This window comes from Hirundo rustica, chromosome 4 (genome assembly GCF_015227805.2).
Source record: "Hirundo rustica isolate bHirRus1 chromosome 4, bHirRus1.pri.v3, whole genome shotgun sequence".
Lineage (NCBI taxonomy): Eukaryota > Metazoa > Chordata > Aves > Passeriformes > Hirundinidae > Hirundo > Hirundo rustica.
In genome coordinates, this window is record NC_053453.1 from 33,320,305 (window position 1) to 33,337,625 (window position 17,321).

The following is a 17,321-nucleotide window of genomic DNA, read 5'->3' on the forward strand; positions in this document are numbered from 1 at the left end:
ATTGAAATTATAAACAAATTCCATTTTCAATTCACTATTTTATTACACTGGGAGAAGACTGTTATTAACACACACAGACCACAAGAGACCACACCTGGTCTCTTGAAGTACCAATGAAGTTACTTCACCTTCACCCACTTAAAACCATCACAAAAATAGTCACTCAATGAGCTCCTACCATTTAACAAGCCAAAATGCCTTAGCATTAATTTTATGCTTGCAAAAAGAAGAAGAAAATCTATTCTGGACATGAGGATGTACATTCAAGTAGAGTGTGAATATGCCCTGAAAACATAAGTGCTGGGGAGCAAAAGCAAGGAGGCAAAAAGATGATAAAAAAGAGCAGATGAAGCAAAGCAAAAAATTCAGTGACCCTGAAAGTCTGTGAAGCCTTTGAAACATCAGGCTCTTTGCTTTGATGCCATGTTCTGCCAATAAATCAAGAAAAGCCCAAAAACCCAGTTGAAGATTTAGTGAGGGTTTCAGGGTGGATGGAAAAGTCAAATCAACTAGCGATGTTCTGCTTCTTGTATAATGACAAAGGCATAGCTTCCCTACATGGCTCAAGCACAGCACAAAATGGAAGTGCCTGCAGTTTCCAAGCAGCTCCAGACAACATAAAAGCCAGAACAATGCTCGTGCCAAACATGGTTAATATGATCATATTGCATTACAGTCATTGTAGTGACATTGGACAAATGTTATGTTGCATGAGGCTATACAATAATTGGGCAGTAATCAGTAAAAACATTAAGTCCCTGTTTTAAAACTGCTTCATCAGTAGCTATAAAACAACATCCTAATAAATAGCATAAAACTAAAAAGAACTGAGATTAACAAGGCATGTTATGGAAGTTTAGAAGTAAAAGTCATTTTAGCAATATAGAATTGAACACTACTATTTAAAACAATGACCAGAGAAGATTCCCTACTCCATATTTTAAAAAGAAAAGAAATAAAAAGCAGCTATTCCAATGGCCTAGTTTTCATAGAGAATATGTCATGCTGGTATGCAAAATACAGCACTTTGATGCTCACCAAAAAAAGCACTATATATTGAATAGCTGACTATAGCAGTATCAGTCCCTAATCAGATAACCTTGCATGGACAATGCTAATCACTGAAAAGAAGAAAGAGAGAGAAAGAAACATTAGAAAAAGCTTTGGCTGATATTCAGATATGAATTTTGACTGTACAAGTAGGTATATTTATGGTAGAGTCCAAGAATGAGCAGACAAGCCATTAGAAAATGAAAGCAGCTCCTTCCAAGTTGTTTTTATCAGGCTCTGAATACATCACCTCATTTTTAGTAGGGTTCTGGTATCATGCATAGTTAACATATAATTATTACAGAATTGTGATTGCATCGTTAGTAGAAGTTTAATTATATCATTGACATTAGTGATGCCATAACATCAAGCTCAATAATAGTTCATAACGAAACCTACAATTAGCACAATTTTTCCTCCCTTTTACACCAACCAAAAGTGTTCAGCTTGGAGAAGCCTAATAGTCCATACAGAAGTGAGCTAGGGCTGAACCTGAAAGGATTGCTGGCTGGTAATTTAGTAATATGGTAATTAAAGTCTTTTCATGATGTAATTACACATCAACTACAAAAGGACAGCTGCTATACAACACTGCCAGGGTACGTGGCATGAAATGATTAGATTTGAGAAGCTTTGGTGGATAAACTGAATACCACAGACATAAGTCTGAGGTATAGCTGGCACCACACAGTACATTATTATTCAAGTCTCACACTTAATGTTTCCTTAGTCTCATTGTGACAGTAACAATTTGTTACACATACCTTGGTCCTCTGACAGCAGAAGCTGTTCAAAACCCACTTTTAAAAGCTTCTGCTGTTTTGAAGTTCCCTGAAATTATAAAACCTAACCTTCTCCTGGAGAGAGGCAGTATGACTGAGGTTTGCATGAAGCCAAAATGCTTATTTCCCCCACAAAACCTTCTCTCACAGATTCCTATCTGTGGTAAACTTGATCTATTTGCAGGCTTTTTCCAGTGGGGTAGCAGAGAGGGAAGGAGAATGAGAGAGGGGAAGGGCACAAATGAGTAGGTGAACTCAAAGAAAGGAACAACTAAGGGTTTCATCATCTAGCTCCAACAGCAACAAGAGGAAGTCCCTCATTTGAGTGAAAAAACAAACCCACCCTTCTTCTCGAGAGCAGATAACTATTTGTTGAAGTAGTTTCCTTGTTGTATTTCTCACTGCCCTCCCTTTTATATGTACAAACCACAAAATTGACCACACAAAGCGTGAGACAGCAAAAAGAAACATCTTTTTCCAACTAACACAAGTAAAATTTCTTGACTACATAACTGGGTTCTTCTTAATAAGGAATGCACTGAGCACCCTGGCAGTGGGCAGACAACCTCAGAGTGGCTTGTCTAGTCCTAAAATGTCCTTTTTGTCACGACAGCAACTCAGATGTTTTGAACAGCCTGTTTTTATCCTTGTAAGTGGGAAAGATGGGATTTGGTGGGAGAGAGAGACAGACCAACAGATCTACACTTTAAAGCTTTAAAATTTCTTTTGAGCTAGGAAAGTCTAGGAATGGACTTATCTGAAAAGGAAAGATTTTTGAATAATTCTCCTTAGCATACGAAAGATTTTATGTGAAGTCCATTTGGGAAGCACAAAACCAAACTATTTTGAATCTGGAGGGACTTCATTATCAACAAGATGTTAAGAATGAGAACTTGAATCCTGGTTCAAACAACACCCAATCTTGCTGATGGTTTCCTGTTTCCTTTCTGATTCCTGCTCTCCCTCTTTTTCTGAAGAGATGTTCTGGGTGGACTTAATGAACATGCAAAACTTCTTGAAGACTTGAATGTTTAACTACAATTACACCAATACTCTGGCACCAACCCCAGATCACCGCCAACAGGAGTGTCTTGCCCTTGGGATCAGAGGCTGCAGTGGAGCTGAAGCTGCTCTCAGGAAGCACAGAAGGAATCTTGAGGGAACTGGAAGCAGACAGCTCCAGTCATTTAAGAACAAAGATCTTGGCTACTCAGAAGTAAGTTTTCCATGACCAGTTTTACACAGAAAAATTTTAAGAGACAATAGAGCCAATTAGCTAATGCAAAGAAAGAGATTCAACTGTATTTCAAGTGCAATAGCACAAGAAAACATGATTATTTCTAATTTGATGGTAGGCGAGATAGAATGTAGTTCAGTTAGTAGTTCTGTTGACCAGATAGATGATCACCTCAAACATGTTTGCAGCTACCATGTGAGGACTCACTTGACATTAGATACAAAAAAGGAGATTCAAATACGTCATTTGTCAATAGAAACTGGGTGAGCAACTTACAATACATACAGCAAATTTAGCATCTTAAAAACAATCACCAACATGGAAAGAAGTGGAATTTTATGCACAAAGGATATATCTGACTTCCTACACAGTGCAAAGCAGCAAGAGGTAATAAAAAATCTTAGGTTTAAACTACAAAACCCTTACCTCTTGAGTGTTGTCTCTGCAACTAGGTGGTTGTACACACTACAGACATGAAATGTGTACACAAACCTTAAACACAAACTCGTAACCATAGCAGTCTTCACCTAAAGACAACAGGGTTCATCACCTTTGCAGATGTTAATTACCCAGCTATTAATGAACAGAATACAACAGCAGTTCATATTGCGTGGGAACTTTTCTCCCTCTCCTGTTTATGCAGTCCACTGCTGAAAGAAGCACAAAGTCTGAAGTCTTGCAAGGAGAGCCTCATTATCTCTCTCCAGTGTTGGTAAGGACAGAGTTAGAGAGGGGGAAAGAATGCAAATTAGAGATTTCCAGTGTGCCCCTATCTTTAGCAACATCAGAAGACAAAAAAAAAATGCTTCTTATCATGAGTCTTCAAGCACCCAACTTCAAAATAAAACAAAGCAACAGCTCCTGAGCAACAGCATTCATTTCTGAGAAATTAACAAGTACATGAACTAGAATAGGACAAGGCAAAAAACCTATACTGTGATAACCTGTCTCCGTCTCCTCCTCCCCCAAGGCAAGAGTAGCAGCTATTTGCTTACTGATCACTACCTTCAATTACATGAAAATCTCAAAGCCAAAAGGCCTATCAAGACTAAGCCTGGCAACAGGAGTCACAGGACTTCCTATGGAACAAATGAAGTCCTACCAGCTCTTCCAGATGTAGTCACCTTGTCAGTGTTCAATACACAATTTTACTGCACCCCCAATATCTCTTCTGTTTCAATGGCTTTTTAGCACCTTTCCACTTCTCTGCAAACATCAAGTCATTCAGAAACTGCTACAGGACCAGAAGTGCTGTCAGTTTCCCTGACTGCCATCACTGCTCAAGATACTGGAATGCTATCCCTGGCACTTGCATTTGTTTCTGTGAGAAGTGCTAAGTGTCCAGCCAAGAAACAGAATCTTCTTGTGATGCTGTCTGCATTCAAGGAACTCAGTAAGTGGGGAGTTTGGGGTGAAGGATTAGATGGGGAGACAACACACTTACCTGCTATCACCAGCGTTTGCCACATAAAGCTTCCCCAATAAATACACCACCACTAGGGCTGTGCAGCCACCAGAAATGTTATACACAGTCCTCTCTCGCTCTATTTGCAAATCCTGTGGGAAAAGAGAATAAGATTTATAAAGATAGCATTGCAATTAATACTTGAGAAAATGAAGTCTCCCCTAAAAACCAAAAATACAAGAGAGTCTTTATTAATCTGTGTGTCCCACTGGCTGTCTTTTCTTGCAGCTATGCTGACATGAGCTGGAGAAGAACAGACAGTTGAGGAGTACCTATTACTTATACAAAGCTGGAAAAAATCAGGTCAGGAGACTGTAAAATATCAGGTACTAAGGAATAAATAGCAACTCTCAGGGATGCAAGAGAATTTGCTATGGCAAAAACACAATGAAGGCAAAGATAAATGAAGTTTAAAAACAGGTACCTGGTGGTATAATTGGAGAGTGCTTTACATAGACAGCAGATAATTAATGAGACCCAGCTACAACATGAATAACTACCTACTTCCCTAGAGGAATGTTAGGATTGTGGGGTATACACCTTAAGAACAATAGCAAGATGCACTTGTGCCACAAGGCTACCTTTCAGAAACACAGGGAATGAGTGGATGCTAAACTGACTCTGAGTGGAAGAATTATTATATATTAAAAAAAAGTTCTTCTGCTTAACAAGTGGAGAACACAAATTATACTTATCACCAACAGTCAACAAAGTCCTGGAAAGAAAAAAAATATATAAATACACATTCACACACACATTATATATATACACACACACATACAATGCCCCAAGAAAGCTTTCAGAACATGGAGCAAGTAAGTAAATTAGCTACTTTCATCCATACATTTTAAACAAACACTGAAGTGTACACCAACGAATTAATTCTGCTGTCTGTAGTTTAGCCTCAGGTAATAATATGCTACAAACTACTCTTCTCTCCTGTGTCCAGAACCAAATCCCATTTCAAACTGATCTGTCCTTATAATATTGGATGCAAACAGGGAGCATCATTTAACATCACTATTGCAAGTACTGGCAGGCCTTTTCCAGCTAAACCCTGCCTACTTTTATGTGGTTTTTATTATGAATGTATGTTTGCCTCTGTGTGTGTGCATACACACAGATCTATACTTCAGCCATTTTCATATCTGCACCAAGCAACAAACAGCTCAAATTGTTCATGCCTCGGGGTACGGAATTTGTAGCTTTATTTTAGAGCTAAACTTATCTGAAGAAAACACTACAATAAATACAAACCATGACAGCTGCAAATTGATTGAAAATCTGCAGAGGTGGGAGGAGGTCCCTGTCCCATGCTTTATTTTCTACAAATTTCAGGGGAGGGAGGGGACACGGGGCAGCAGTAGGGATGCTCAGCAGCACAGGGGCAGTCCTGAGCCAATGGGCAGAGGTGTCTGTCACAAGTAACTCGCTGGCCAATGCACGTACATCCTATTTGTGCCATGAACACAGTGCCGAGGTACTGTCCCAGCGGGCCATCCTCAGCTGTGTGTGCAAACTGCATGTGGCTGCCACAGGGACACAGGTTCTACTGCACTATGGTTTTCTTTGGGGGGGCGTGGGGCGGGGGGGTGAGGACCAGGAGGAAAACACCTCCAAGCTATAAATCATATCTTGCAGAACCTTTGGTCACAGACACAGGCCTGTTATAAATGCCTCTTTATCTAATCTTGCCGTAGAGAAGCTGATTCTCCTCCCCAAGGTTTCTATATATTTTTAAATAAAGCTGAAAAGAAGAGTTCAAAGGAAGCAGATATGTCTAACCATCAAAATAATTTAAACTTATGAATACTACAGATTTTCCAAGCACTGCCAGGAATTTTAAGAAACTTTCATTTCCACAGTTCAGAATATCATCCAAGACCTTCAAACAATGTGCAATTCCTCACCTGGTTTCAGCTCTGTCATACATATACTTTGCAAGTGTTGGAATGCCTAAATTAAAATTTATTTCTTCCAACAAGCAGAATTCAGAAGCATCTATTATAGGAGAGAAGATGGATAATCCTTAGGGCCTCTTTTTCAGAATCTTCTTGTCTTAAACTACATCTGCGTACTGGGTTTTCTCAAATCATTGCTGTTGATGGGCTCTCCCATCTAGAACTTCAATTTGTCAGAGTACATTGAGTGCCATGTATGGCTCGATATTACGTACTTTGCTTGACATTTTATTTTTCAGCAGCAAGGAAAGAGGGCAAGGCTTTCCAACAGCTCAACAAGATTTGAGGGGGAAAAATAAAGCAAAATAAAATTAAGTTCACCAATGCCACCAACTCATTCTGATGTAGAGACATTAGCTTTTAATGAAATACTTTACAACACTGGTGGTGGGAAAGCAGTACAAACATGGGCAGAAGCCCCAGAACGCCTCTAAAGCCTTTATGAGTGCGAAGGGGATCATTCTAAACAGTGTATACAAAGCGTTCCTCATTTTCCACCCGGGGAATTATTCCAGAGCAAGTGGGTTTTTTCTTGTTGTTGGTGGTCGCCGTTTGGTTTTGTTTGTTTGTTTTGTTTTTCCGAAGAAGCAGTTAATTTAGTCGGAGCTGTGCCGTCCGTGCCGGGACAGCAGCTGCAGCGGGAGGCAGGGGCTCCCAAGGGTTGCCCCAGGCCTGGTCCCCCTTCCGCGGTGCGGGCTGCGGGATGCGGGAGCACAGCCTGCAGAGGACATCGCAGAGGACGAACCGAGCAGGCGAGGGCGAGCAGGGCGGCTTTCCGCACCGAGCCCGGCAGCGGCGAGGCGCTGGCACAGGCGCGGGCCGGGCCGAGGCTCGGGCCGGGCTCCCCACGAGCGGTGACCGCCCCGCGGAGCCGCGGCGGGCCCGGCGCGGGCCGCTCCTGCCACCTGGCGGAGGCTGCGCGCAGCGGCCGCGGGCACCCCTGCGCATCACCCACTCGAGCCCCCGCCAAGGCAGGGTCGCCTGCGGGAACCAGGTGCGTTTGGAATGTCTGCGGAGAGGGAGACCCCATGACCTCCCTGGGCAGCCTGTTCCAGTGCTCTGCCACCCTCAGTGTGAAAGACGTTCTTCCTTAGGTTGAAGTGAGACTTACTGTGGTTTAGTTTATGGCCGTTGTCCCTCATCCTCTTGCTGGGCAGCACTGAAAAGTCTGGCACCGTCCTCTTGACACCCGCCTTTCAGATATTTGTGCACGTTAATGAGATCCCCTCTCACTCTTCTCAAGACTAAACAGCCCATCTGCCTCAATCTCTCCTCATAAAAGAGATGCCCCCGTCCCTCAGTCACCTTTGTTACCCTGTGCTGGACCCTTCTCCAGCAGCTCCTTCTCTTTCCCAGAACTGGACGCAGCGCTCCAGGTGTGGCCTCACCAGGGCTGAGTAGAGGGGGAGGAACACCTCCCTCAACTTGCTGGCCACACTTTCATCTATATTTATCCTCAGAGCAATGGCCTTTCCTCCAGATTCTCACCCTTGCTATGACAGAAAGTAGCTTTATACACACAGTATTAGGTATCTGTGTATAATTAGGTATTTTTTATTTCTAAAAAAAGTTTCAGAAGGCATAAAGATAAAATTAACTCCTTTGCATGCTTTACATCAAATGCCTGTAATTCTATTTAAGCTCTCAGTTCTACTGGCTATATAATGAGGGGAAACTTTAAAAAAAGTAAACTGTACAACACATACCATTCTCTCACGACTGTTCAGTTGATTAAAATGGCACCAATCTAGAAAAAACACCTGTCTAGATTTTGTCTAAGTAAAAAAACCTCAATAATGAAGAAAATTATGATACAATGAATGCAAATGTATACCTCCCAATAAATCCTACAGAATAGTTCTGTGCCATTTTTTCCCATCCAAAATTAAATGGGGTTCAGAATAGAATAGGTGCTCGTTTCCCTTAACCTTTCTTGCAAACACGTACATCACATACATACACAAGGTTAAATACAAGGAAAGGACTGCAATTTGATGTTTCTGTCCAATATGGAACTGCATTTGGAAGCACTCCTCCTGGCTACTTTGAACTGAATCTATAAATGCACATCTTAAAATTCAGTAGATGAAAATTAGAGGATTTGATTTATGACACCTTCAGAACTTGAGCTTATTTATTTCCTTTTAACTGGAACAATTGTCATACTGACATTTACTATTTTTCAGACAGTGCATTAAATTATCTGAAAACACAGCACAAACTTGCTAATCCCAGTTTCAACACAGAAAACATAATTTAGATGTACTTCAAAATGGGGACAATTTAATTGCTAAATGTCTAAGTTAGGCAATGATGATTTGTGTCAGATTTCCACAGTGTTTTATTGCACACAGTTGTTAGACAAGAACTGTCCAAAAAAAACCATATCAAATAAAGGAAAAACAATTTTCAAAAGCCTTTTGAAAACCATGAATTGCATTTTATTTGAGACTTGAGGCAAAAACAAGGAGACCTTAACTAGAATTCAAAACCAAGTTGGGGAAAAAAAATAATGGTATACTAAATGTTCCCAGGAAAGAGGGACAAAGCCATCATCAGATAAAACTGACAGGTTGGACTCTTGAAAAACAGTATTGTTATCTACTCATCATTTTCACTCAGTTCACAAGAATCCTTTGCAGCACTTGGTGTTTCAGGAAAAACCAAGAAATCTGCCAACATGACCAGGAAACTTGAGCTTTCACCAAGTGCCAGGTAAACTGATATGCTCTGCTGGCACAAAACCCTTGTACAGGCTGCACATCTTGACTATGCTGACCTAACTCAATAACATCCATGATGGTCCAGGACAAACCAGGGCTGTTAAACAATGTGCTGTGGAAGAGGCCCAAAGTCTTCATGCAAAGACTAAAAGGAATATAAGCTAGCAGGAAGTTAAATAAAAGCAGGAGGAAGATCAAGCACTGCAAGAACAGATGAGACACAAATGTTGATTTTATGAATCACTCCCTCACATAGAAAGAAAGAAAAGAAAACGCTCTTTTGCCTAAACCAAGTATAAGTGCAATTCCCCTCAGAGCTTAAAGTAGATACAATTTAATTATCTACTTCTTTCCTTAAGCTGACCATTTTTATAAGCTTTCCTGTAAAACTTAATGTTGAATTTGCATTGTGGTAGTAATTTGTTTATCAAAGACAATGATGAACTTCAGCCCTCTAATATAAAGCAAGTGGGAATTAAGATACTGGATCTGTAGCATATGAACAAAGATGCAGGGAAGATGTTCTGTTCAGTTCAGTTTAGAATCAGAGAGAAAAGATTAGTATGAGCTACACAAGGAATACCTGAACACCATAATTGTAGTCAGTTATCCAGGGTTTCAGCGTTTGTCATACTCTACCCCCAAAAGCCCTCACAACCAGATCTCTGAACATAAGCTGAGATGGTCTTCTGTGTGAACACCTACCAGAGGTGTGAAGTCAAAATAAAGCACTGCAACAACAGCCCTGTTCACTCATATACATTCAGGAAGGCAGTGATGGGTAATGCACATGCTGGTCTCCTAAGAGAGGTAGAGTCCTTAAAACAGCCCTTCTATTCTCTGTTACTTTCACTGCCCAGTCCCACAAAACTCTACTTATCTCACCTGCACTTGGAGACAGTTCTAACAAGAGAGAATCATGTCCCGCTCTCAGAGCCTGCCACTCTTCTGGCCTCAAAATTACACCAACTGAAGCATGAAATTGGTGTTCCTCTTAAGCACGCTCTGAACCCACTAGGGAGCAGTGGATGGGCATGGTCATCTTCTCCCTCATTTCTCAAAAAAGAAGGGAGCAATCTAGTCCTCCTTTTTTGAAAAGGTGTGCTAAACTGAGAGATTTTCATGCATCCTCCTCTTTCTTTTCATCTAGTAGAAACTGAGCCCACCACCCACAGTGCATAAATCTGCCTGCACAAGCCTCATTGAAGTATGCCTAGGCCAGGCTACGAACGCTGCCCTTGCACCTACCCACCTGCAAGTCCAAACCCAGTTGGTGGGTCTGCTTGCCAGCACTTCCGTGGGAAGAAAGAACAATCCAGCAAAAGATAATTGTTATTCAGAACTCAAAGGGAAGTACTACTTGTAACAACAATTGTAGTCTCTAATCAAATGCATGTACTGGACAAAATTTGCATACATCAGGAAAAACAATGATCAGATATTTCTTTTCAGACAACAAATAAAACCACTGGAAAACACTGAATAGTTCACAGTCCTTCTTTTCAAAACAAAGGCTTTCCTGAAAACTACAGCAACAAAATTAAAAAAAAAATAAAATTAACAACATCAGACCTCTCAAGACCTGATCCACATGTACTCGCTGGCAGGCTGGGACCTTTGCTCTGCCTGGCAAGAATGACTCAGTAATGCGGAGAAGTGAAGGGGGAAGTTGTGGAGGAACTACATCAACTACAGAAAAGAAAAAACCAGTTTCCATAGGGCAATAGATGGATATTCTGTTCCCATAGGGTCATGATTTCCTGATAGTTGTTCAGGCTGTACACAAGTCAAGTGGGTGGTAGGAATGAACTTCATGTCCCACTCACCCACAAAATTTGCCTCAGTGAAAAGCTACAGTCATTACTCCAACATCAATGTGAACTATGGGTCATTGGACCAAGCAAACTTTGTTGCTATTTTGGTAGGGCAACAAGGCTTTATAAAGTGCATGCCCATATACTCAGCCTGATAACAACTGCCAGTGCTGAAATCTGCACTATAAGGCAATACTGATCTTTATCTTATAAAAGGAGGGGGAGAAGAAAATTAAAAAGAAGAGTATCATACATTGAAAATTCAAGTAATTCATAACCATTGCCACAGTGCTGCCTGGGAGTCAAGATGCAGCTCCTGCCTCACAGGGACCTATCTGGTAAGTTCTTGAGGCTGTTAAACAGTTCTGTTCACACTCAGATGGTGTTAAAGCAATGAAAGGGAAAAAAAAAAATCAAAATCTTCATTGTCTTCAGGTCATGTGACTCAATGTAAACAACAAGGACTTCAGAGCCTTGAGACATACATACCATTTCCTTGAATGCACTTTCTATGGCCCCAATAACCAGGCACTCATGTGGGATCTTCTTCTCAGTGAAGAAGCGTGTTGGAGGCGTGCTGGGCGAGCCTGGAGCTCCCACCCCACCACGCAGGGAGGCTGCCCGTGTCAGTGTCCTGCTGTTGGTGGAGGGGTTGTCAGGCTCCTCTCCCAGGCAGGTGGGTGGGAGGACGGCTGTGTTCCTCAGGATGTCCACGATCTCCTGCAGCTGCTCCAGGATATGGTGCTGCAGCAGTTTGGAAGCGACCACGGCTGCCCCTGACCCAGCGTGTCCATCAAACAGGGACCAGTAGTACAGGTTGATCCCATCCGTGTCCTGGAGAAGCAAGAGGGTGAGAAAAGGAAGGAAAAGAGATGGTCACTGTTACACAGTTGCGAGCAAGGTGACCGGTGGCACAGAGGCAGCAGGTGAAACACAGATAATTTTCCCAGAGGTATCATTCTTTCTGAAATGCAGAAATACCCACAGTGCCAGTACAACTTTGGTTGAAAGAAGAGATGCCTATTTTTACCACACATTCTCACCATGTTTTAGCTTTTGCTTAACCTCCTCAAAAAAAAAAAAAAAAAAAAAAAAAAAAAAAAAAAAAAAAAAGGAATAAGAAAGGTTGAACTTAAAATCTTTTTTACTTTACAGCCATTATAGGTTGTAGAAGAATAGCATCTGAATATATGATAGGCCTACCACCATGAAAGCCCAAAATTCTACACAAGGCAGCACCTGACACTGAAGACCTACTTTTTTATCTAGGCATTAGACAAAGAACCTCAGTTTGACATCCAGAAACAAACATGAGGTCCACTTCCACAACTGGTAGATAAGGTCCATCCATACACGCTGGCAGATGGGACAACTCAGGCTTTCCCTGCCTGTGCAAGCCCAGGGAACAGCACCAGCACAGAGGTCCTTGAGGATGACAGTTCAAATTGGATCGGCTGCACTTCATCTGATCTAGCCTCTATGTTCACTGCCTGGTTCTTCACAGTCCCCTCAAAAGTTTCCTGTATAGTACTGGAAATGGCGGGGTACCCTATCACTTAGACAGGGCATTAAGCCAGGGCTGGAGGCAGAGTAGCTCTGGGTATCACAAGCTCCAATATGCCTGTAAAATACCAAGGAGCCATACTCTTGATAACCTCAACATTATGAGGGGAGAGAAATTGACCTAGCAATCCTCAAGTAACCATTTAAGGCATGATGCCACCTTTCATGACAGCATATTTGGCAACAGCATGGGGAAAGAGTCTTTCCCTTCCCCTCCATTTCTTCTGCACCTTCTCCCAGCATAGCTCCCAGAAACAGCTGTTAGTGGGGCTGCCTTGCAAGTCAGATGTGAGTGGACTAATATATTTAGAAAGAAACTATTTTGCAAGGGGAAGCAATGAGGCTATACTATTGTAAAATACCTCACAATAAAGCATAACCTGGATTTCACTGAAATCAAAGAACCTCAAAATTACATGTGCATGTTACACTGTGGTCTAATTTAGGAGGACAGATGTGATTTGTTTTGTTCACTCAAACACTGCTCCCTTACACTACAGATCAGCATAAAGTCTAGGCACCACCTGTATGCCAGCACTTCATGTCCAAAGCACTGCCTATTTCAAATTTATAGACAGGGCTGTGAACTGCAGCTTCTTTTACTTTGAGCTGTTTCAGCTGCTCCACTAAGGTGCCATGATAATAAAAACCACATAAAATTCAAGGGTGGGGTTTTTTTTTTTTGTTGGTTTTTTTTTTGCATACAGCATTGCTGATGTGGTAAAGTTCACATATATTCTTAATTCATCAACAGCATGGTCATCTACACAGCAGAGAGCTCCTCCAAGAGGAATTCATCAGTCCCTCATGTACACTTCATCTCATTACTGAAATGCTGTGATAAGGGGGTACTGTACTAAAGTACTGTTTACTTACCACAGTAAGGATCACCAAGAATACATCCTAGAATAGTGGAAAAAACCAACATGTGGCCACATTTCCAAACATAGTTCTTAGCCAGACACTACCCCCTTCTCCCCCAGCATTTACCCAACCTGGTAAATTCATTAAAAAACCTGTTGTGAAACTTCCCACCTGAAGGCAGGACTGGCAGCTGTACTACCTTGCTCTGGGCTCAGAATCCCTCCAAGCTGACACAACAGTTGGCTGTTAAATTCTGCATAAGTAATTTTTAATGACTAACAGGATTAGCAATTTTAAAACTTGCTTGTAAAACTAGATTGCTATCCATGTAAAATGTAAAGTATTTTGCCAACAGAAACAAGTTTCCCAAAGTGAAAGTATTTCAGCTGAAAACTGAAATTATTTATTCAAAATGACATTGTGCCCCCTGGGATTTGTATATCCAACCACTACTGCTCCCATTCTTCTCTTAAGAGTTTGTCTCCCTGGCCAAAATCCATGTTATGATGCACCATGGACAATGCTTCCACAGTTTTGGTCCTCATGTCCTGTAAAGGTGCTACTCCTTTGGAAATGTGCTCTCTGGGGGGAAAAAAGGCAAAAAACATTTCAACTCTGGGTGAGATTGAAATATTTTACCTTCCACCAAAGGAAGAAGATATTTTGTCATTGCTCCCCCCTGCCTCCAAACTAGAACAGAAACTTAGAGTTAAGAACAAGTGTGGTCTGCACTCCATTTTCATGAGTTCTCCAAAGCAAACCCCCCAGCAAAGTCGGTGTTACAGCTTTTCAGAAGATAAAGGAGAACAGTTATTTACACAATTTAGTCTCATTATTATGATCTCAACTCTGGATATGTCCTACACTGATCAAGCCTTATGGGAGTTAAATAAATAAGTTAAATAAAAAGATGCATGAGACTGGGATGCTTTAAAACAGATTAAAATAGCCCCAGACAAAAAGGGAAATTGAAATGTTACCACTTATTTCCTCTAAGCCAATGGGCAGCACATATTTGGACAGAGAAGTTCTCATGGACCTGAGCTGTATCCTCAGACTCTCACTGACACATGTCACTGTAGCATGGCCACAGCAACTACTGTGGTCCACTGATCTTGTCCTTTCTGGAACAGTTCTTGAATAAAGAGGATGTTGCCACCAGTACAGCTAAGCTCAGACATCTACACTGCATACCTCCAAGATAGTTCTCTAAATTGCTCTTATGTTGGGCAGACAGAAAAACCCCTGCATTTTCAGACTATGCTCATTCATTCCAAAGTATTTTTATTTCTCCCTAGCAACAGCAGAAGCACCCTAGGTAACTGTAAAGTCTGTATTCTAAGCACTCAGGGGAGATTACTACCATAATGCTGCTCTCATGCAGATATTCTGTGTGAAATGCTCTAGGACCTTAACTTCAGTTGGGATCTGCAGGCATTACTGTAACCTAAATATTAGTCTTAAGAAACTTCTGTGTATTCCTACAAAGCTTCATTTACTTTTGACGTAGCAAAGAGGAAAACCACAAATAACCTACTAGCTGTCTAAAAAAGGAAGAAAAAACAAACCCTTATTCCACACCCTGAGAATAAAAACAGATCCTCTATTTGAAAGAAATTAATTCCCCAAAACCACACCTATTCAAAGGGAATTAAAAATATGATGTAATTAAAGCAGTGACTCAGTGAACAAACAAGAGCTAGCAGTCAGGGCACGCAGATGAGGCAAAATGCACAGAAAGGTCCTTGCTTTTCCTTGCACAGCTGAGATGACCTCTGCAGCCTTCAAGTGATTACCTGTTTTGGTGTGCATACACATTGCTGTTTGCTCTCTTTTACATTTGGGAGCTTGAACTTCTTCCCAAAAAGAACTGACATTCTACAAACTCAGAGAACAAGACATCTAATTTTTACTAGCAATGGCAGTATTCTGCCAAAAGTAGTCTTTCAAACACCAGCCTTCATTTCTTTCATCTGGATAGAATCCTCAAATAGAAGTGTGGTCAGTCACCACAGTGATTTATTTTAGATTTTCATTCAAAAGATTCTGACCTAACAACAGGCTGAATAACTACCAGAAACATGAAGAGAAAACAAATCATTCACTGCACTGACCTTAAAATTAATTTCCAGAATGTACTAGGAAATTTAATAAGCTTCAGGCTCCTCAACTGCTGACCTAGCTTTCAGGAAGGTTCAGCAGTCTCCTGGGTTTTGCAATTATAAAATATAATTAAGACAGGCAAAGTTTTGGGTCAAGCAACAGACCATGAGAGAAATTGCATGTATATACACATATAATTTGAGCTCAATGATATGAAGATAAAAAAAGGGAAAAATCTTAGCAATAGCTAATGATCAATTTGGGACATGCTTTTCAGGTAAGCTAGAAAGCAGTCTTACATTGCAAACCTTCGGATTGTTGTTACGGAATTCCAAACAGGCAAATAAACTATGCCGCCACTAAAGATTTATTCTGGGAACTATAACCTACCCTGACTATTCCAGATATGAACTACAGTCACAAAACACTTAAGAGTACAACTTGACATCTCATAAAATCTGAACTGGGCCAGCAATTGCCACCCTAATCATCAGAGAAAAGCCTCCTCATGTTATCAATATGTTCAGCTGCCTGGTAGGCTACCAGCCTTGTGCCACACAAAATATACACCATCCCAGATTCGTGGCAAAGAAAACTGCAGAATTAGTAATTATATATCCTCACATTACAATGACAATTAATAATGCATCACATTAAGTCCTGCAGCCTGATTTTCACTATGACAATATCCTGGTACGGGATTTCCATTTTGCTTGCTGATGGTCTTCAGCATTCATCAGGAAGGTACTCTGTAGTTAAAGGTATTTAAAAATAGTACAAATGAAAAAGATGTGCAATTTAATGTGAACGTTCTTGAATGGGGACAGACAGGAGATACGATTCATCCAGCAGCAACGAAATGCGATTGGGGGAAAGGGAGAGAACTAACTTAGGGTTGAATTTAAAGAGTCTTTCCTTTCATTGCTCTGCTCATTTTATTACCCACCCTTTCAAGAAGAAAACCATGTTTATGCTATCTAATAAACTTCCCAGGATTTGTTTTTGTGTTGGGGTTAAAGAAATGTTCACTTCTCCATTTCTGCATTTTTGGCCTACCACTCCCTCTTTCCCATCCCTGGAAGTTCCTGTGGAGAGTCAAGACCATGACAGTGGCATTCAACTTGTGTGGACAACATGTGGCTTTCCAACCTCCTTATGCTGCTCTGTCAAAGCACAGGACTGGATTGATGGGGTTAGCATTAAGCAACAACCACACAGTCTCAGATGCAGCTGATGTTTCACAAACTTCTCAAAAAGCAGGAGAAAACAAAGATGGCATGTGCCATTCTCAAAGAGTCTGTGAAAAAAAAGAAAAATCTGAGGATAATGAAAAGGACTCTGTTGTATAAAATTTAAATTTCAGTGCCTATTTCCCTTGTGCTCCACACTTTAAAAAAAGAAATCCTTTCAATGAACTTTTTCCCTCATTCTTTTTTCCTTCAGTATTTCTGCAAGGTGCTTCACAACATAGAGACAATTTCAGATTGCGTGTTACAGTGAGATTTCCCTAAGAAGCATTTAGCCTCTGGCTTTCTTACTAAGTATTTCCTGGGACGATATCCTATTATCCACTGTAGTGCCTAAAGCCAGTATTTCTAAATTTATTAATACATATTAAGTTGCACCCTCATCACATTTAACGTCAAACTTGTATACTCCTTAAAAAATACTTGCCCACAGTCCTGTGTGATGGGTATTATACTTCACAGTACAAAAATATGACACAACATAGAAATGTGCTTTTTTCCTCCCTCTCTTT

The 17,321-nt window shown here is 40.9% G+C and overlaps 1 protein-coding gene across 4 annotated transcripts in view; it reads right to left on the reverse strand.

Annotated features, from left to right (window-relative positions):
• The window catches only part of PPM1H (protein phosphatase, Mg2+/Mn2+ dependent 1H), a 131,645-nt gene that overhangs the window by 52,746 nt on the left and 61,578 nt on the right, over positions 1 to 17,321 (reverse strand). For all 4 annotated transcript variants that reach the window (XR_005700563.2, XM_040062542.2, XM_040062545.2 and 1 more), the window contains exons 3-4: positions 11,522 to 11,866; positions 4,514 to 4,626 (exon numbers count right to left, since the gene is read on the reverse strand). Coding sequence is in view for 3 of the 4 variants with exons in the window: in XM_040062542.2 (XP_039918476.1) it covers positions 4,514 to 4,626; positions 11,522 to 11,866 (458 nt within the window). In the remaining variant the exon portion in view is untranslated. The remainder of the gene's footprint in view (positions 1 to 4,513; positions 4,627 to 11,521; positions 11,867 to 17,321) is intronic.